We start from the raw sequence: 21,493 nt of genomic DNA on the forward strand, positions 1-21,493 counted from the left end.
TAGCTTCTGGGTGGATGATTTTTTATTTTTTATTTAATTTATTTTCCTAACATGGCTTGTATTTCTGCAGTGGTAGAGCCTGTTCTGGTCACAGCGGAGCAGCAGAGTTAACAGTGTTTATGGGACATTCTTTCCAATTGCTGTGGCCTAGACATATGTACACCAGCATTGAGTTACTTCTGCCTGGAAATAAGCCACAGAGCTATATATAAAATATGTTTGAACTGTTGTAGTAATGTTGTTGGTATAAATAGGTGAAAGGGGTAGCACCAAGGCTTCACTTCCTTAGAGCTGGTTTGAGAAGCCTTCCCAGTGCTCCATCTTCAGTGGAAAAAACTGGGGAAGGTGACTGGAAGCAGCAGCAAAATGTCATATGATTAGCCTTCAGGGAAGAGCAGAAAGCGCGAGATACTTGGGTCTGGAGTGTTGGTTTCCTGCTTTACGCCCAGCTGTTTTCTCTTATGGTGGGACATCTGTCAGAAATCCTACAGAGTTCTGTTTGCAGTGACCTGGTCCGCCAAAGCCACGGGGTTTGGTCTGTGACGGTCTTTTGGGTTCTTGTGACTCCAAAACAGAGTTTTCTTGAACTCCTTCTGGCAGGCATTTCTGTTCTCCTATTTCTATCAGACAAGTAGTCTGGGTACATGTGGAGCTTCTAGTTGCCTTGGTCATCACATTGTGACATAATGTAAGGAGCAGTATTTTGAAATGACATCATTGTGTAGCTGTGCTTCACAAGTGCCTTGGGATGCTGTTGTCATCTTTTGAATCGTATGAAGCGTGCACAGGACTTCTCCCAGGCAGGGCTTGTAAGCAAAACAACTTCTGCAATTTCTAAGTACCTGTCTGGTTCTTTGTACGAGATTATGTAATGCAAGTCCTTGCTCAGTCAGCTTCACTGCTGTAGCAGATTGTGCAGACTTCTGTGGTCCTTTCTGTCACTAACAGATTTTTATCTCACCAAAAAGAAATATAGGAAGTGACCTCTATAGAAATAGCAGAAAGTGCTGATAAGCACCGAGCAGCCAGTTTTAGTCTTTACTTGTGACTGGTGTTAATTCCATCTTTAAGTGCTTGTTTGTCTTTGGCTAATTTGTAAACAGATCCTTCCATGATATTGTCTCCTAAATACGTTGTTGCAGATATCAACATATCATAGACAGTGGTCGCACTTCAAGGAGGCACTCTTAAAAGCGCAGGAAAGAGCCATACCCAAGTCCCAAAAATCAAGCAGGAAGGGAAGAAGACCAGCCTGGCTAAATAGAGAGCTTTGGCTGGAGCTCAGGAACAAAAAGAAGGTTTATGATCTTTGGAAAAAGGGCCTGGTAGGCAAGGAGAAATACCAGGAAGCAGTGAAGATATGTAAGGGGAAAATTAGAAGGGCCAAGGCTCAAGCTGAACTCATCTTGGCCACTACAGTTAAGAACAACAAAAAGGGTTTTTTCCAGTACGTAAACAGAAAAAGGAAGATTAGGGATAATGTGGGCCCACTGAGGAATGAGATGGGCACCCTAGTGGTGGAAGATACGGAGAAGGCAGAGTTGCTGAATGCCTTCTTTTCTTCAGTCTTCACTGCTAAGGCTGCCCCTCATGAACCTCTGGCCTTGGAGGCCAGGGGGAGGGTATGGAGAGCGTAAGTTTTTCCTCCAGTAGAGGAGGACCAGGTTCGGGACCACTTGGCCAAACTGGACATTCATAAGTCCATGGGCCCAGATGGGATGCACCCACGAGTGCTGAGAGAGCTGGCAGAAGTTATCGCTGGGCCACTCGCTATCATATTTGAAAAGTCATGGAGAACAGGAGAGGTGCCAGAAGACTGGAGGAAGGCCAACATCACACCAGTCTTCAAAAAGGGCAAGAAGGAGGACCCTGGGAACTACAGACCAGTTAGTCTCACCTCCGTCCCTGGGAAGGTAATGGAGAGACTCATTCTAGATGTCATCTCCAAACAAGTTGAAGAGCAGGGGGTTATTGGAAGTGGGCAACATGGGTTTACCAAGGGTAAATCATGCTTGACCAATCTGATAGCTTTCTAGCTTTCTATGATGCCATAACTGGTTGGCTGGGTGAGGGGAGGGCAGCAGATATCATCTACCTTGACTTCAGCAAGGCTTTTGACACTGTCTCCCATAACATCCTCATTGGAAAACTAAGGAAGTGTGGGCTGGATGAGGGGACAGTGAGGTGGATTGAGAACTGGCTGTGTGACAGGACCCAAAGGGTAATGGTTAATGGAACAGGCTCAAGCTGGAGGCCTGTAACCAGTGGTGTCCCCCAGGGGTCAATACTTGGTCCAGTCCTGTTCAACATATTCATTAGTGACCTGGACGAGGGGACAGAGTGTATCCTCAGCAAGTTTGCTGATGATACCAAGTTGGGTGGGGTGGCTGACACCCCGGAGGGCCGTGCTGCCATCCAGAGAGACCTGGACAGGCTGGAGAGCTGGGCAAGGAAGAACCTCATGAGGTTCAACAAGGAAAAGTGTAAGGTGCTACACCTGGGCAAGAAGAATGTCAGGCACCAATACAGGTTAGGCGTGGACCTGCTGGAGCCAAGCTCCAAAGAGAAAGATCTGGGAGTCCTGGTAGACAGCAAAATGACAATGAGCAAGCAATGTGCTCTTGTGGCCAGGAAGGCCAACGGAATCCTGGGCTGCATAGGGAAGAGTGTGGCTAGTAGGTCGAGGGAAGTCATTCTCCCCCTCTACTCTGCACTGGTGAGGCCACAACTGGAGTATTGCATCCAGTTCTGGGCTCCCCAATTCAAGAGGGATAGGGAACTACTGGAAAGAGTCCAGCGAAGGGCAACAAAGATGATTAAGGGATTGGAGCATCTCCCTTATGAGGAAAGGCTGAGAGAGCTGGGACTCTTTAGTCTGGAGAAGAGAAGGCTGAGGGGAGACCTTATTAACGCCTATAAGTATCTCAAGGGTGGGTTGAAGGAGGAGGGAGCCAGACTCTTTTCAGTGGTTCCCAGTGACAGGACAAGGGGCAACGGGCACAAGTTGGAACATAGGAGGTTCCACTCGAATATGAGGAAGAATTTCTTCACGGTGAGGGTGACAGAGCCCTGGAACAGGCTGCCCAGGGAGGTTGTGGAGTCCCCTTCTTTGGAGATTTTCAAGACCTGCCTGGATGCAGTCCTGAGTAGCATTCTCTAAGCAATCCTGCTTCAGCAGGGGAGTTGGGCTAGATGATCTATATGGTCCCTTCCAACTCTAAAAAAAAAATTCAGTGAAATTCAGTGAACCTCTGATGTTCTAAGGATGTAAGAAAGGCAAGGTTTGCAGGTAGAAATGTCTTTTCTTAAACAGACTGATAAAATTAGAAGAAGAGAGGCAAGATTGTGGACAGGTGGGAACATTTTCAGGGTTCAGTGCTCCATGAACAATCTCCACAATTATTTCTTTCTGCACTTTTTTTTTTTGTTACAAGTCCAAATCATCAGTTGCATCCTTCAACTCTGACAGGCAATCGGCTCCGTTTGATCCAACACCTCTTCTCTGGCAGGTCATGGGAATTGTAGCCTGGCTTCACGCAGGGGACAGTTCCCGTGCAGGGATGAGAGCGAAGCTTCAGAATATCCAGCTGTGGCCCGCTCACTTGCTGCCAGTGCACCCCAGCAAGGAGTGGACAGAAACTGGAGGACATGAAATGCGGCTTGAGTAGGGTTGGCATGGTGGTTTGGTACAAATGACAGTCAACAGGGGTGTTTCGGACTCTTAAGTGTTGCTTTGCTGTTCAGTCTTACTGCTTGCCCTTCAAGTGTCTGCTTCTTATATCCTTTGTTTAAACTGTAAAAATGTACTTAGGACTAGTACTTCAGGTATTGCTGGACTACATGTGTCGCTCAAAGTTATTTCTTACCAAGACGGATTCTGCTAAATGCTTCTGAGTAGGCGAATGTGTCTGAAACTATTGACAGGAAAATCACGCATTGAGAGCATTGACTCTTCTGAAGAATGGAGTTCCATAAACTCTATTTTTATTTTTTTTTGTGTGTGTGTTCTACTTTTTACAGCAGCAATTTTTGCTAGGAACTAAACATGTAAAACCAGAAGTGAAGTGTTGAAGGAACAGGAGCTGGTTGTGTTCCTGGATCTAGGGCTTTCTGCATTTCAAACCAAGGGGAGTAAAGAAATGGTGGTAGTTGTAATGGTTTGCTTTCTTGAAGTATTTCAGGAGCTAGGTGGTAGCAAAAACAAAGGGGTTTTTAAGCCTGGGGATAAAAACTGCTTCCTCTGAGTGTGGCTTTACTTCCTCAGTTCTCACGTTTAGTAATTCTGCTGGTTACCCGTGCTTCTGACCCTAAATGTAGGCTAGAGGAAACCTGCTTTTCCAGCGTTACTCCCCCTGTTTCAGGGTTTTAAATCACTTAGATGGCAGCCTGCTCCCTTTTTCTGAGAAATCACCTTTAAGGAACTGCTCAAATAAGTCATCTTATGTTGGACTATTGTACCTCTTGTTTACAGACTCAGTTTTCCTTCAGGAAAAGAAAACGAGAAAGCGCTTGGCAAAAATCACAGGAAGAAGTCATTTAAGGCCAAAGTATGTGAAGAAGGAAAGTGGGCTGAATGAATGATTTAATGAGTTTGTTTAGGATTGCTTTGTAGTTATCTTTATAACCTTTTGTCTCTCTGTGTGGTTTATTGTCTAGTGGTGGTTTCCTCTGTGTGTGTGTGTGTGTGTGTGTGTGTGTAAGGCAGAGAGGATCTGATGGTGTTCCTCCCTGCTGACTTGCAGGGGGAGTTATTCATGTCTTTGGGTTGCTGGGTCTAGGCCATAAAACTTGCAAGAAATTTTAACTGTTTGGAAAAGACTAAACCAAGTTCTGCATCTGGGATAGCTGTGACTATGAATGATAATTGACTCTCTGGTAGTACCAGTTTGCATCTTTGAAGGAGAAAGAAGGCCCTGCAATGCGTACCTGAGTGGAACAGCAGGTGCAGTGGTGGGGACACTGTATTACCGGTGAAGGACTTTCCAGCTGTACTGGCACAGGAGGACGTGGCAGCAGGCTTGTTGAGGAGACAATGGAAATCTGTGCTTGTGCTGCTCTGTTAAGTTTGTCTTCTCAATCTTTGGCCCATGTTCATATGTATCGCTTCTCCTGGAGGAATATTGTCTCCTTTCTGGCTGACAGGAGAAATCTCTTGGGTGCTCAATATGTATGTTGGCTGACAGATGTGGAGATCTCCTTAATTCTAGGATGCATGAAGGGCAGATGATGATAAAGACTCTTCTGTAAGAAGCTTATTCCTCAGGGCAGAGGGCAGAGAGTGCAGAAGGGATTGCTGAGAGCTCAGCAGCAAGTGGTGGCTGGGGGTGGGCAGGAAGCTTGGGTGGCTCCTTCTGTGTATCCTGATTGGTTTGGGGAAAAAAGAAATCTCTCATGCTTTCCTCTGATTCATTTTTAAGCATTCTTCAAAAATATTGTCCCTAGCCTCAAGCAGGAATGAGATACAGCAACAGTATGGCCTTGGCCATAGAGCTGCTGGAATCTGGGACGGAGGTGAGGTTATTCCCAGCTCTGCTGCTAATTTGTTGAATGACCACAATCAAGACATTTTACTTCAGTGCTTCTATTTGGGTTTTTTTTGCCATTCAGTCTTCTAATACCTGGTTATAGATCGCAAGCTGTGTGCTTCTATTTTTAGGTTTTTTTCTTCAGTGCTTCTATTTGGGTTTTTTTTGCCATTCAGTCTTCTAATACCTGGTTATAGATCGCAAGCTGTGTGAGAGTACATGTTCCTACCTGCTCTAAGCACAGGAGGCCTTCACGTTTGTTGGGACTTCTTGCAAGTACTGTGAAACAAATAATAAATAGTCCAGACAATATTTAGGGAGAGAATGAATGCTAATCTCTTTACCACCTGCCTCTTTGTATAGGGATGTAATCTGTGTGATAAATGCTGTGTACTCGCTCTATCCCTCCTGTTGTATTTCTTCCAATCTTAGCATCTTTTAAATTGCTGTTAAGTGTTGGGTTTTTTTAAATATAATTTAAATCAGCTTACAACAAAACCATTTTCTAATCCCTTGAGGATGTGAGTATGTACTTTCCCCCATAGCATCACTGCCGTCTGAGGGAGATGCCTGTGTGGGAGGACAAGGTGTCTAGTTCAGGTGTTACAGGCAGGAGCCTTCAGGCACTGGCAGAGGGGAGCTCTCTGACCTCCTCTGGAGGGAGGGGATATATATCTGCTCTGTGTAAGGAATCTGGGCATAAAAAGGCGAGGCTTTTACATACAGAGAGTCTCTTTACATCTTTCCTGGAGACTTAAATACACTACTTATAGCTGTCCCCTTCTCCAAAAGACCAGTGCCTTCATGGCAATGAGGGCTGGGTAAGCACAGATGAGATCTAGAACTGCACTTTAGAAGTGGCAATTGATGAATTTAGGACAGAACTATTGTGCAAATCAGTGGTGAAGGATAAAAATAGATTGATGTGGCACAGGGCATTATGTGTAAATAAAAAAATCACAAATGAACTATGAGTGTCACCTCAGGCAGGCTGATTAAAAGGCTTTTCTTTATCCTGCATAGCTCTAGCTTGTGTGTTGGTACTCTTGTTCCCAAGGTTCACCACCAAGTTCCCCACAAGCCTCAAACAAACAGTGCACTGATTTGTTTATACCAAAAATAAGCACCAGTGAGAAGAAATGAAGGAAGTTGGGGAAGGGAATTGTAATGTGGTGCTTTTGGTGCTTTTCTTGAAAGCGCTGAGATGTGGCTTTCCTTCTCTGGCTCCCCTCGGCAGGGTTAATTGTGGGGAAGGCTTTCTGCGCCCTCTCTTTCAGTGTATCTTCCCTGTGTCCAAGTTTAGCTTGAACGTTTGCGTTGTTTATAGAGTTCAGCAGGAGGTAATTTAGGACGGAGCTCCTCGCCATGGTAGTATCAGTGTTAGAAACGCCGTGTTACAGCCCATGTGTTTGACTTCTCCAGAGTCAGGAGTTATGTGGAGCTGCCACAGTTTCCCTGGAGTGGATGCCTGTCTCTGACGTGAAGCTGTGGGCTGTTGCCTGCTTGTATTTAGGAGCAGGCCCAACTCGGGACCGGGGCTGTGGGGAGGGACTTTGGCAGAGCTGCACAGGGAGCAGCCTTGCCAGCCCTTGCCCGCATCCCTGTTTGGCTTTTCTCCTTGTTCTTGTCTCTCGCTTTTCTTGAGCGCTAAAGCCTGGGTGAAGCAGAGGGGAAGGAGCCTTTCCTATCTGGGAAGTGATGATTAACGATGATAAACAGTGACCCTTACGCTGAGAGAACCGTTTGTTCCTGCTTGATTTCAAACCCTTATATGAGTAACTGAAATGCTGCCTAAGGGAGCTGTATTTATTTTTTTTTTACTACTTCTTCTCACTGAAGCACTTTCTTTGCCTATATTCAGGCCCTGTGCATGGATTTGGAGGAGACCAATGTATAACACTGCCAGAAAGTCAGAAGTTGCTTCCTTTGATCTCCACTGTTGGGACGGATTGATGGGGGAGCATTGCAAATCCTCGCTTGTAACTAATACCCTTACAGATAGTTCTCTGTGCAGGGGAAGGTGAATTGGTTCCTTTCTCTACTATGAAGAAAAAAGATCACTGGACAAATTGCCTGTGTGGGAGGGCAAAATCACCCCCTACGTAAAGTCTGGTATCTTGCTGGCTCTTTTTCCTTATGAAAAAGTAATGCACACTTTGCAAATTGGAAAAATGTGTTCCTTGTGAAGAAGTGATCCTGCACAATTCCAGGTCCCGGGAGCTCAAGGAATGGCTTCTTTGAAGCCTGCCCACACAGGATGCATCTCTCTGTTGTGTCCCATAGGGCTCGCCTGCCTGTGGAGTTGGCCCGATTGACTCCATGTGCAGACGCTTAGTCTGGAATAAATCAGGATTGACTCTTCATGTGCCAGCAAACCTGTAACCTGTTTGATGTTGCTTTTTGTTTTTTAAAGTATACATTCATCACACAATCTTCACAATCTTTGCTTACATCAACAAAAAGAATTCCCCACGCCACAGTAAAAATGGCAACCATCATCACAACACTGAAAAAGGTGGACAATTTACACACGTTCCACCCCTTGTCCCTTCACCACATTTGTATCTCTGAAGCCCAGATATTACGAGGTTTTTGTGAAACCTCATGAAAATCTGAGTTGGGGCTGCTTTTATGGTGAAGATGATGGCTGAATGGGAGAAGGAGGAGAAGTTGCCGCTTGCCATGTCTTCAGCCAGGGTTGATAAGGTTACATGTGCCTCTCCTCGTCCCTGCAGTGTTTTAGAAGAAATTGGACCTTGGTGTGGGGGTGGGGAAGAGAAACTTGGGGGATCAGTCTGGTGTTAAGTGAAGAAACAGAAGGTAATTATTTAATGATGGCTAGGTCATGCTGCAGAAGCTGGTAGGAAGTTAACCCTCGATGTATCCTCTTCTGCAGGCCACAGGGACATTTGCAGATGTGTGCTGCTGTCAGTTCTGAGTTCCCTCACTATGATTCCTGGTAGAGGTGCTTTTAATAGCCTCCCACCCACTTCCCCAGGGCTATGCAATGGTATTTATGGCCTCCCTGCGACTGCCTTATTCCAGGTGCATGAAGAAGGCGGCAGAGTGCAGATTCAGCACGTAGCTCCCGACAGCTGGGGCTGACGGGTCAGGAATGCAGTCCTGACAGCTGGAATGGGACTGGAAGCAGCCAGCACGGTGGGGAGGCCAGCAGGGGAGAGCAGGCAGGAGAGGCTGTGGAGAGATGGACAAACGCACGCATGCTGTGTGCCGGCGCGTGTGGAAAGACAGCCTGCGGGGACTCCAGGTTGCTCACATTCCCTTTCTTCCTCCTCTGTCCCTGTTTTGTTCCCTGTTCTCTCAACTGCCTGGATCGTTTTTAATTAATGTATGCACACCCCTGTGCAACCATTGTAGTGACACCTGGCAGAGCCATTAGAGCTGAGGCTCAGCGTTTCCATCAGAACGCCTCCCCCATCCCACCTCTGCTTTTATGCAGGTTTACAAATGTAATGTAATACTTCCCATAGCTCAGTGGTTCAAACCTTTGGGCAAGTCAGTTTCTACCCTTGCTGTTCTTATGCCAAGGTGTGTCATTCATAATTTGTGTTGTGGGAGATCATTCCCTGATGTTCTTAAACCGGTTATCTTGAAATCATATTGCCTAAAATTAGCAACTCTGTGTTGCAGATGATGACGTTCTAGTCAGATGTGTGTGTGGTTGGTTGGTTTTTTTTAATAAATTGGTTAAAATGTGAGGGCTTGTTCAGTGGTCAGACACAGTTCTGAATCCTTTCACCCCACGAATGCTGCTTCAAATTGAGCGTTGGCTGGAAACACCTTGAAATGTTGCAACAAGTCTGTGGAGTGGATTGCGTGAAACCAGTTTGATGGTGTTGGAGTAGTTCCTAGAGGGTTGGTTAGGCAATTGGTGTGAGTCTGCAATGGTGGCAGTGAGCAAGGCTTCTGAGACTTATTGCGAGAGATGTGGAGATGGCTCTGTCAATGCAGAGATGTTCTGAATTCGTCATGTGTTGGAGCTCGGCTTGCTGCTGTTGCTTTTGCAGGTGGAGTATTTTCAGTCTCCAGGCTTGTCAAGATGGTACTCTTTGCTAGCGCTGGATGCTGTGGGAGAGAAGGCTCAGACTAGAGAGGAGGGAGTGGATAGAAAAGCCTGTTAAAAAAAGAAATTAAAACGTGCATATTCTGTGTGCACATACAAAAACAGGGGAAAACACTGGATATGTGAAGGACAGAAACCAACTGTGGAGCTGAGTGGTTTTGTTGTTTGTGTGCTCTTGTAAGTCAAACATCTCCTGCAGTTAATTCCATCCACCCGTCTTCAGCCTTCCCCCTGCCAGACCAACAACAAAAACCCCAACTCCCGAAAAAACAAACAGGCAGAGGAACCTGGGCCAAAGCCAGACCTTTGCATGTTAAGCTCAAGTGCAAAATGAATATTTCACAGCTGTGTTATAAGGCCCTGAAATGAAGGCTTTGCAGTGGAAATGCTGACAGCCCCTTAAGTAGAATAGTATACTGTAGTAAGTGTTCTGCGTTTAACGTGCCAAACGAAGCACAGCAGAGCTAAATGTAAAACTTGAAGCCTTTGTTTTTCTGCAGCAGTAACAGGAGATCAGACAGCGTGTTCAGACGGTGGATTAGAGCCTACAATGTGTGCGCTGGTCCCTGGAGGTTAAACGTGCTTTTTTTTTTTTTTTGCAGTGGGGCTCAGGGGCAGCAGGAGAGATGTACAAACAGGGCCAGCTGTGAGATTTGGCGCTCTGTATCACATTTCACTTATGTAAGAAATAGACAGCTATTTCTTAAATGCTGACACTGACAATGTACAGCTACGATGCATTTTCACGTATTGGATGCCAGAGTGCATTGATATGACTTTCGCTGTGTTGCAGCACGAACATGGAGTGTGTTTCAGAAGTGCTGAAAACTCTGGGAGCAGAATATGGGGAGACCACATTGTGAGACTTGGGCCTGATTTTGGAGCTCCCTGTGTCGTGTCTTGCCAGGACCGAAGAGTATTGGGGTCTCAAGTTGAGCTGTAAAAGCACTTTTTTTTTTTTTTAAGGCAAAAGAAGAGATGATTATGTAGCTGTTCCTCGGACGAGATGGTAACTGATTACTTGATGTGCTACAAAAGACTTTCCAAAGTAACCCTCGCGGGTTATGTATCTCTGGGATTTCAGTGTCCACCGCTTTCTCAGGAGTGCGTGCTTTTGCACATACATTATTAATATGCCCACATTTAGACAGAGAAGGATGAGGGCAGGCACATCGTACAGCGGATGATAGATGAACTCTGATGGATGTTGTCTTTTCATGCTGACTCGGTGCCGCTAGTTAATTAAATGGATTCAAACATTAACTGTGTTATACACGGGCCCATGGGAAGGCTTTTAAAATAGACCTTGTCTGCATGTGGACATTTACTGAAGCAGCCATTCTGGAGTGGAATGTAATAATTGTGCCACAAGAACTCCCTCTGAGGATGCCCTTGTTCATGAATAAGTGCTCACAAAGGTATGGAGAGGAAGGGGGAAGCTGAAATCAAACTGTTGATTCAAGAATAGGATTTCCCTTTCCATAGGGGAGCAGAGAGGAGAGAATGGGGGATAAGTCCAAGTGCAAAGCAGCAGGAATTCTCATCCGTGACTTTGTTGAGCAGGGTGACCTCTTTGCTGCTGTCTGTAAATGATCTTGGACGTCAAAAAGGCAGATAGAGCGTAAGGTATTAATGGGGAAAAAAAGAACTGAGAACAAAACGGAAGAGTATATTATTCCGCTCTGTAAACGTTTGCGGTGACTACACTTTGAAAGCCCTGTGTAGTCCTGGTGTTTCCTTTTCATCTCAGGAAGGATATAATGGACCTGGAAGGTGGTTCACAGAAGAGCGTCAGAGCTGATCAAAGATATGAAATGGCTTTCTTTGCCAAAAGATGTTGTGAATGCTAAGCTTTTATAGGCATAGTGGATAAGTTCATGGCGGAGAGCTCTACTGAAATAGGTTAAAAACTGAGAACGTCTATTTCGAGACTGGGAGATTGACAGGAGGTGAGAAAGAAACAAATTTGCTTTCCCTGCTTTTAAACTTTATGCATACATTTTTTTTTTTTTTATGATACCGTTCTTCCTGACTTTTCTCCTTCACTTACGGCTGCTGATGGAAACAGGAACCAGGGCTAGATACTGGTGTCTGATCCAAGATGGTCAATCTCATGAAGTCTGGACTTGCTGGACATGGTTTTCCCAGGCTGTATTCTCCTGCCTAGTGCTGTAGGTACTGGCACATATGGGTAGGCCCTGTACAGAAACACCAGTTTTTTCCCCTCAGTGGTCTTTCAGAGCACTGGAGAGTTGCATGTATCCTCTGAAATGCTTTGCTGCTTGTCCCGGTTTGGGGGTGGCGCAGGGTCACCTCTCTGTTCAGTGAGGGAGGCTCCTGCTTACACTTGTTGCTGTGGCAACCTGGGGTCAGCTGACTTGGGTGTTTACCCTGCAGAGGGGTCAGGTGACCCAAACTGACCAATGGGGTGTCGCATCCCATCTGCCATGCTCAGTATTGTGGTGGTTTTGACCAGATTGACCAATCAGAACGACAGATGGCCCCTCCCTCCCCTCTCTGAGGAAAAGAGAGGAGAGAAAAGAGATGAGTTTAGAAAAAACTAAACTACTTTAATGAAAATATTAATAAATAATGAAATAATAAATAATAATAAAAAAAAGTTAAAAAAGTTAAAAAAAGTAAAAAAAAAAAAAAGTATACAGTATATACAAAACCGTATCAAGCTCCCAGGATGATGATCACGTCACCAGCAGGCACAGGGGAAAGTCCCAGGCTGGACTTGGTGATGGACAGGAGCTGGATTCCAGATCTGGAGTCAGGAATGCTCAGATCGGGATCAAAGGAAGACGAACAGACAGGGTCCTCCTCGGACGTCGGCCATTGAAGGAAGAGAGCTGACCCTTTGATCCCTCAGCTTTTATACTGAGCGTGATGCAGATGGGATGGAATACCCTGTTGGTCAGTTTTGGGTCACCTGTCCTGTCCACTCCTCCCTGCAGGTGTGACCCCTCTATGCTTTCCCACTTCCGACCATCCAATGGGGCAAATAACAAATTTACCTGACCTTGGTTGTTATAGCAATAAGTATAAGCAAGGGCCTCTCTGCATACCATTTCTTGGTATTATCAGGTTTTATCACTGTGAGAGTGAGCGGTTTCTGAACAATATGATGTTAATTTTAGAGTTTAGTTAGTTAGAAGAGGCCCAGCTAAAAAGGTAAAATTACAAAACAGAAAATTGGTTCTGTTTTACCTCAAACCGGGACAAGTATAAAAGCTGAGGGAGCAAAGGGGTCAGGTTGGCTCCTCTTCAAGGACTCCTCTTCAGTGGCTCTCTTCCTCTGATGACTGATGCCTCAAGAAGACTCCCTCAGTTCATCTACCTTCGATCTCCATCAGTGAGTTCTGGAATGCAGTTCCCATTCATCACTGAGACCAGTCTGGAACTTTCCCATTGCCTGCCGGTGACGTCTTCCTGGGAACTTGATACAGTTTTATATGTAGTTATATATACTGTATCTATTTCATTATTTTCTTTTTATTTTTCTTTTTAGTATTTCATTAAATTAGTTTATTTTTTTCTAAACTAATAAATCTCTTTATCTGTCATCTTCCTCTCCTTGGAGCGAGAGGTGGGGGAGAACATCTCTTGTCTTGTCATTGGCCAACCTGGCCCAAACCATGACAATTCTTTATTTCCATGCTTAAATAAATCTTCTGTGTAGAGAATGATGAGGTTTTCAGCCCAAAGGAGAATGTGGATAGTATTAGAAGGCAGGAGGTGGTGTGATGTGATTGAGTCAAAAAACTTCAATTTTTAGGCATTATGAGTATGGGGAAGAGGGGCTGAAATATTACTGAACTCCTACTCTTTTGCTGGCCTGGAGAGGGTGATAGGGTCAGTAGCATCATTCAGCCTACAGTTGAAGCTCTTTGAGGGATGCCTGGTGTTCCAAATGACTTTCTTTTGAAATTTGCATTTCCTGTCTTTCTTTAAGATGAAGCCAGACTGCAGAAGTCTACCTGTGGGCAAGCAGGCATAGACGCAGGAGCTCCTACCAAGCAACTGTGGCTCCTTAGTAAAGCAGTGCAGCCGTAGGGAGGGGGCCTGTGAGCTCAGATTGGGCAGGACTGTCACTGTGACTAGTTTGTCCCCTTTGGCACCCATTTTGGTGGAAATTACTGTGCTGGGTGTGTTTACTACCGCTTTCTAACAGCGTGCTGCATAGGTGTGCAGGCCACAGTATTTGCCTCTGTGCCTTCTGTGTGGCTTTACGGTGTAGATCATAGAATCATAGAATGGTCAGAGTTGGAAGGGACCTTAAAGAGTTCCAACCCCCCTGCCACGGGCAGGGGCACCTCCCACTAGACCAGGTTGCTCAAAGCCCCATCCAGCCTGGTCTTGAACACCTCCAGGGATGGGGCATCCACAACTTCCCTGGGCAACCTGTTCCAGTGCCTCACCACCCTCACAGTAAAGAATTTCTTCCTAATATCTAATCTAAATCTCCCCTCTTTCAGTTTAAAACCCTTCCCCCTCGTCCTATTGCTCCAGTCCCTCCCCATCTCTCGTGTAGGCCCACTTCAGGTATTGGAAGGCTGCTATAAGGTAGATGGTCCTGAAGGGATACAAACGATGGGAAGGAGGAGAATGTTTGCAGGGGGATGAAGCTGGGCTAATCCTTCAAGGATTTCTGTGTTGTCCTTTTAGCATGTGGAAACAATTGTGTGTGGAAACTTCCTCAAAACAGCAGAAAGAGCTCACGCAAGTATGAAAATCACTCTCTGAGGGCTGAAAGCAGCTGATCATGCATCTTCTGTCCTGAAAAGACAAACAAGGCTGGCAGGGGCTCTTTAGACCAGTCTTTCCGAAAGGAGTAAGGCAGCACCTCAGTAGTTAAGGCAGAGGTGGCATGGCTTTGTCACACAAGGGTGTCTGAGGGAAGCAAGGGCTGCTCTCAGATGTGCCCTTTGACTTCCAGGTGGGATTGGGCTGCAGCAAGGCCCCATCTCTGGGAAGGCCTGGCTGCCATGAGTGCCTGTTGGTACCTTGAGTCCTGCAATTCAGGACTCTACTGGTCTGGTCCTACGAGGTGTGGGAGCTATCTGATGATCTTGGGATTTGATGTGGAAGGAAAAGGGTGAGCGAGCTGCTTAGGCACTAAAATATTATTTACATGTTCGTGCAACTCTAAGCAGCCAAATTTGGATTTGAGCCTGTAAAATGGGTGAATATCAGGTTTTGCAAGACAGGTGTTAGCTGCACAGCTGATTCTGGTTTTGGTGCCTCAGTGAGTTGTGTGTAGTGAGCTTCCAAATTTGAAAAGTTGACCTGAAAGGAATGGAGATGGGGTGGTTACAGGTAGCATCATGGCAGTGCAAAGTGAGCCCCAGAAGCGCGTTGCGCATGGATCAATTCAATAACACTTGCAAATTGCATGGAGAACCTTGACTGGAAGTGCCAAATACTATTAATAGAAGCCTCGAGATGAAGTAACAAATGTGGCTAGCTGGCCTCCTCTCTGCGCCTCTAATTTAGGCACACAAAATGACAGGTTTAATCTTGCAGTTGTTTCCAGGCTTGGATGAGGGAGGTGAGGTGGCCCACTGATTGCTTGTGAAGGCCTGAGCAAGCAGTGACATGTCCGATGACTGTGGGAAGCAAGTTGGGCCAACATGGGAGCTATTGGTAACGAACACGGTGTCTCAGATCAGGGGTTAGCTGTGGTTTGCTCAGATCAGATTTGGGAATTTATTTCCGGTTGGCGTGTGCTGAAGCACCACCCGGGAGACTTGTGTGAACGGCAGTGGCTATGGCTGTGTAGGACTGGGAGACTGCACTTGCCACATGAGGAAGTGCGTTCCTGCCTCGTTTTAAGTCATGACTTCGGAAGTGGGATAATGGCGGACCTGTATCAACAAATTTGCCCTCTGCTGACAAATCTTAATTTCAGATTAGGAAGTTAAAGTTGGTGTATTGTGTCCTAATTAACTATATTAATAATTTCTTTGTTTTAGCTGGCAAGTTGGGAGGAATCCAATTTATACTGCATTGCCGCCTATTGTTTTTTTTCTCTCTGAAGTATTTTTCACTCTTCTGTCAAGTTTTATGACAAGTGACTATCTCTTGCTCTTACATCACCTAGTCTGGAGGTTGGTCATGGGGATAGAGTATATCTTGGGCAGGGTGGTGGGAGTGGAGCTCACAAGTGTGATAAGACCAAATTTTAAATTTGTGGGTACTCCTTTTCGAAGCAAGCTGTTTTTAGTACTCAAGGATTATCATGTGGAGGTATTGTAAGAGCATCCATTGGATAGGCTCCCTCTTTCAAGGGAAAGAACCCTTTCAGATTCTTTACGTTAGGAAGGTTTTAAAGCTAAGACCAGGAGCAAAAGAGAGAGAGTCTTTTTCAGAAAGTTAGTTATGAGTCTGTGGCACTAGGTCTGTCAATACCAGTGGTATGGCCTTGATAGTTGGTTGTCTTTTTCTAATGGAATGAGTGGTCTTTTGGAGGCCAGAAGATGCTCACTGGCAGTAGATTAATTGGACCCGAAGTCTGAGCTACTCCTTTTGTGTCAAGCTGTGTGCTGACCATAGGAGAAACGTGGACTTTCCACCTCCTAGCATCGGCACAAATAGTCTGTTGGCAGAGCAGCATGGGGTTTCCACAGACCCTGGAGTGAGAGAGTGTGACGTTTTGCTGTTGGTGGGGTGAGAGTGCCAAGGTGAACCAGTTAGTGCTCTTGTTCAGTTTCTCTCCCTCTTAAAGACTGGGAGGGGGCAGATTTTTCCATACCACCAAGTACAGGGTGGGTTTTAGAGGTACAGCTGGATTGATGGGACGGTTTTTCTTTTCCCTGGCTTTGAGTTCCCTATGGCTTCCCCAGGCTGGCAAACAGAAAAGAAAAGCTCCAACGTATTTTTCTGCTGGTTTGGCCTGCTGGGCAGGCGGTTGTCGTGCCAGTGCTGGGGAAGGGAAATGGCGGAGGGTGTCATTGGGATGAGGGAGGAAGGAACTGTCCCCTCCAGGGCAGGCAGCTGTAAGATCAGCTCAGCTGTGGCATGAGACTGCACACTGAGATATACATCCTCGAAGAGCAAAAATGTACCTGTTGGTGAAAGTAGGTTGCTGAATTGCTGCCGAATAGCTGTATAGCCAAGGTCAAATAGTGCCTTTTAAGATAGTTGCAATTACAGCCAGCCTGAGCTAAAGCCTGTGCTGAGCAGTGTAAGCACAGCATTGCTAAATTGATGTTTGCTGACAGCATCAAGTAATTGGTGCCTTATCTAGATTGGAGCACTTGAATGGCACGTCTCTTCCACTTCCTCCTTCGCTGTCAAGAATTCGGTTTCTATAGGAATTTAAACCTCTCTTTGTTTGATGGGTTGGGAACTGCTGATATGAGCTGGAATCTCAGCAGTAGAAGCTTTGGGTTCTTCTTTCTGTGTGTTTGTGAGGCTGCTTTAAAAATAAATGTGTTCTGAAATATTGTTAATGTGCCTGGAAGAGTAGGTATCCTCCTAGCCTCCCTCACCCCAACAGTTTTGTTCCAACATTAAGTTGGAACAAAACTATTTCCTTTCTTTACCGGCGGATTTGTAAATGCATTTTTAATTGTATGTTCTTATACTTCACAAAAATCCAGTGGAGTTTTATAAAAGCCATGTTTCCAGAGATACTCATTTTGCAAGGGAAGGGGACAATTTGGTGTTCTCTCATACTGTCTCAAAGTATCTGGGGTATATTATTACTAAAAGGGGAAAAAAAGACCAAGTTGTTCCAGAGACTGGGATATGAAAACTTTCATTTTCCATGTCACTGATTTGAAGGCAGGCCAAATTTGAACTAGCTGAAGCATGGATGGCTCACTTTAAATGGTAGCACCTTAGCAGTGCTTTCCCTGTTGAAGCAAGGTGGTTCTCTGTGTGGGGTTACTTCTGTCACCTTCTCTAGTAACCTAGACCATGAGCTCAGCGAGACCTTGTTTCTTCATCCGGGAGCCTCAGGTCTGGTAAGCTGTTTGGGAAGGGTGGTGTGGGGAACCTGCCCTGCCCCTGCTTTTTGTGCACCACCTTGATATAAATACAAGATGTTCGTCTTCAGGGCAGCTATTAAAGATAGTAGTAATTATTACAATAGTAACTTCTTATGCTGCGTCCATGCCCTTAAGGTCTTAACCAAATATAACTTAGATGATGATAATTAAAAACAGAAGACTGTGACCCAGTAAAATCCATGAGTTTGGCAGGGACAGCAATGCTGAGGAGGAATGTATGCATCAAATATATAATAAATAAAATCAAGCTGTGCAAATGTAAAGGAAAGAGAATAATTTTATGTCGGTCAAAACAACCCCAGGGCTGAGAACTGTTTTGTGCTCAGGGGTTGAGTCCTTTTATACCACAAAGCAGATTTTGTGCAGTGTAATCCCACTACAGCCTTTTGCTTTGGGGTAATTGCTAAATTCCAATGCTTTCTCTGCTAGGGAGTGCTCCCCAAAATATTGTTTCATGTCTGTCTGTCCCTTTTGATTTTGCTTTTCCCGGCTTCTTGCGACAGAGGCCTGGCTATGAATGCTTGTGTCCTCCAAGAAGCTCTTTCAGTTGCATTTCTTTTCCTAAAAATAGTTGAGATCTTTGCTCAGGGGGGAAAACAAGAAGCAAGCATTTTGGGTTACTGTCTCTTGCATGGGTCACTGGTGGGCTTGTGAACCCAGTCATGTAAGCTGTTCTGTCTCTTGAGACTCTCCTGGGGAGGGATACCCTGGTCCACTGGATGTGGTTTCCAACACAAGCACTGTGGGAAAAATGGATTATTCAGTTCCTAGGAATACGGGGCTGGGACCAGGCTGAACCATCTGCGCCTGAATCATGGAGATAAGAGAACGGGTCAGCCTGAAAACGATTTTTGGGAAAGAGCTCTGGAGAAAGTGGTTTGCTGCTCTTGCTGGGAGGATGAGAATTGGTAGGCAGTGAATATGCATCCCAGCTTCCCACCAGTACTATCTACTGCTTGCAATCCTTTGTCTTTGTATGCTTTGCAATGCTTGGCCATAGACAAACTAATCAGTGGGTTGATAACTCCTCCTTTGTACTCCAGCCATATTTTACTGTGCCTCTATTGAAAACTGAGTAGGACTGCTTCTGTACTTGGGTGCTTGTCAGTGAATTTCTAGAAGCTGTGATTCTTCTCTCTGCCGGTGTGAACCAGACCGTCAGCATCTGTTTATGGGTCCACTTGAACTGCGCTCATGTTTCGTAATACTTCTTGTTTTCTTTTTCATATGCACTAGGTGACTTTGGAGAAGGTGTTGGGGATAACAGTGTCGGGAGGCAGAGGATTAGCCTGCGACCCCAGAACTGGCCTCGTTGCTTATCCAGCAGGGTGAGTCACTAACCGACCACATTCTTCAAAGCTAAGGTGAACCAGGACTGATGCATCAACATAAAGATTGAGGATGTTTCCACTATGGTCTTCTATAGGAAGGCTGTTTACTGTTCTTTAGTCTTTTAACACCAGAGAATGATGAGACTCAGCACTGTTAGTGTAATTGGCAAGGGAGAGGGGTTGCATTTTACCTGTCAAGTTTTAGTGGAATCCCTTGTATTAGAACCCCTCTTCTTCCTCTTGCTCTAAGCTGGGAGTTAAATACATTGTGGACTTTTAAACTATGCTCTGTAGTGTGGTGAACTTACACATAAATCAGTGTGATTCTCAAGCCAGTGAGTACCTAATGGAGTAGGTGATGCTTCAATGAATTGGCAAAAGCCGTCTTGTATATGCCCTGCAATTTATGACTTACCATGTTCCTCATCCAAGTGCAGAGAAAGATTTCAGGCTGAGTGCCCCTTGTATGTGGATTCTCTGGCATGTAACACATCAACCGCAGTCTTCTAAGTCCAGATAGAAATATCCAGAAGGAGACTTTGATGGACAGCTACTAGAGGGAGATAGCTGAGGGCTGGAGAGGTGACTTTGGGAGTTGCATGTTTAGCAAAATCATAGACATCTGTGGCCAGATTCTGACCTTGCTGAAGGTAGAGCTCACCCAAAGGGCACGTGTCCATGGAGGAGCAGAGCATGTCAGAGTTGCTGGTCTGTGGGATGGGACTTATCTGAAAGAACATATCCCCTGAAAAATTTTAAAGGAACTGTTAGAGATGCAGGTAGAGGTCTCATAATGGATGGCATTTTGAAAAAGCTCGGGAGGAAAAGCATTTTACTTTGCCAGTGGAAGCGTGGCTGTTGAGATGGGGTATATCTGTGACTTAGATGAAAAAATATGATACTGTAGTGGGAATAGATTGGGAAGACAGAATGGTGAGTCTTCAGGAAAAGCCTTCTCTGCCTAGTGTAGCACTATGTGGGGACACTCCAGCTGCCCGCGTTGCAAAAGTCCATATGAACTTGGCCCTTCCTCTGAACTTGTTTGTTGTGCTGTTCAGCAAGCTAAAGGAGAAGAGGAAGGGCAGTATCTCCAACAGGCATTGCGTAGATGTATTCCTAAGACATGAAAACTGGAATTAGAAGAAAGAAATTCCACAATAATTATAGATGAGGTTTTCAAGTGTACAAGATTAGCGACACTTAGGGATTCTATGGTTGTGGCCAAAATGAGAGATGGTGTAAGTAAAACTGGCTGGAAATTTTTGCCCATCCTGGCAATATCTTGGTTCAGAGAATTGTTGTGGTTCTGAGGAACCTCTTGAGATCATCTAGACCGACCCCCATGCTCAGGCAGGGTCACCTAGAGCAGGTTGTCCAGAACCATGGCCAGGCAGATTTTGAGTATCTCCAAACATGGAGATTCCACAACCTCTCTGGGCAGCATCTTCCAGTGTTTGACTATTTTCACAGTAACAAAAAACCAAGAAAGTGGGGTGTGGTTTTTTTTTTTTATTTTATTTTTCCTTTGTGTTCAAATGGAATTTCATGTGGTTTATTTTCTGTTCGTTGCCTCTTTTTCTGTCAGTGGACAGTCTGGTTAACTGCAAACAATTTGAGATCCACATCTGCGCTTGACAGCATCTTTTATGCTTGAACTGTTTGGAGTCAGGAAAATACACGCCACTGTGTGTTGCCTTTTCCTCTACATCTTTTCTGACACTGAATACGTTCACGCTTGAAGAGGGCAAGGAGAGAGAAGAATACAAGTGCAGTAAACAGATGTTTTGGGCTCTTGCACAGCTAAAGATAGACTAGTTTTGTTAATAGCCATGTCCTCTGATGAGCTTGTGCGTGCCTAACATTGATTTAATCAAGCATGAGGACACCTGGGGATTCTTTTGGGTAATTAAAAGGTTATGTGGCTCCTTAGGGCTTCACAGGGAAATTCCTGTTCATACTTGCTGGTGGTAGGATCTCATGGCCTGGGCAAGAAGCCTATGGAATATACCAGATGAGTGTTGTAACAGTTCAGTGGCTTATATGACTTGCTGCTTTTGTGCCACGACTGGCCTGTTTTGTGATGCTGTTGTGATTTGCTGCAGTCAAGCCAATCTCTAACAAAACTAGCATTAGTTAAGGAGTCAAAACATGAGAGGGGTACTGGTGCAGACCTTACCAAGTTGATGCAAGTTCAGTTTCTTGTTGTTGTGTGTTGGTTTGGTTTGGTTTTTTTCCCCCCATTCTCATTTCCATTCAATTTCTTTTGATTTGCATGAATCCTGGCATTTCTGGTACATGGGTTTTTTCTTTTGTTTATTTTTCTTTCTATTTGTTTGAATTTATTGGACATGGAAGCTTCTTACATGAGGCTGATATAGCAGGCTGGCTACGGCTCATGCCCAGTCGATTCATGACCTGTCCATGCAGCTTGGTCACCTTCAGCTGTCCTTCGTGTACATCAGTGATTTCCTCGGCCCTCTGCTCATCTACTGAGGTTTTGCAATCCTGACATGCAGATGCTTTGCTCCTCCGGTC

The 21,493-nt window shown here is 45.2% G+C and overlaps 1 protein-coding gene across 1 annotated transcript in view; it reads left to right on the forward strand.

Annotated features, from left to right (window-relative positions):
- The window catches only part of MAPKBP1 (mitogen-activated protein kinase binding protein 1), a 104,575-nt gene that overhangs the window by 14,022 nt on the left and 69,060 nt on the right, over nucleotides 1-21,493 (forward strand). Inside the window, exon 2 of the mRNA XM_074148884.1 lies at nucleotides 18,864-18,955. Within this exon, the coding sequence (XP_074004985.1) occupies nucleotides 18,864-18,955 (92 nt within the window). The remainder of the gene's footprint in view (nucleotides 1-18,863; nucleotides 18,956-21,493) is intronic.

Source organism: Numenius arquata, chromosome 6 (assembly GCF_964106895.1).
Source record: "Numenius arquata chromosome 6, bNumArq3.hap1.1, whole genome shotgun sequence".
NCBI lineage: Eukaryota > Metazoa > Chordata > Aves > Charadriiformes > Scolopacidae > Numenius > Numenius arquata.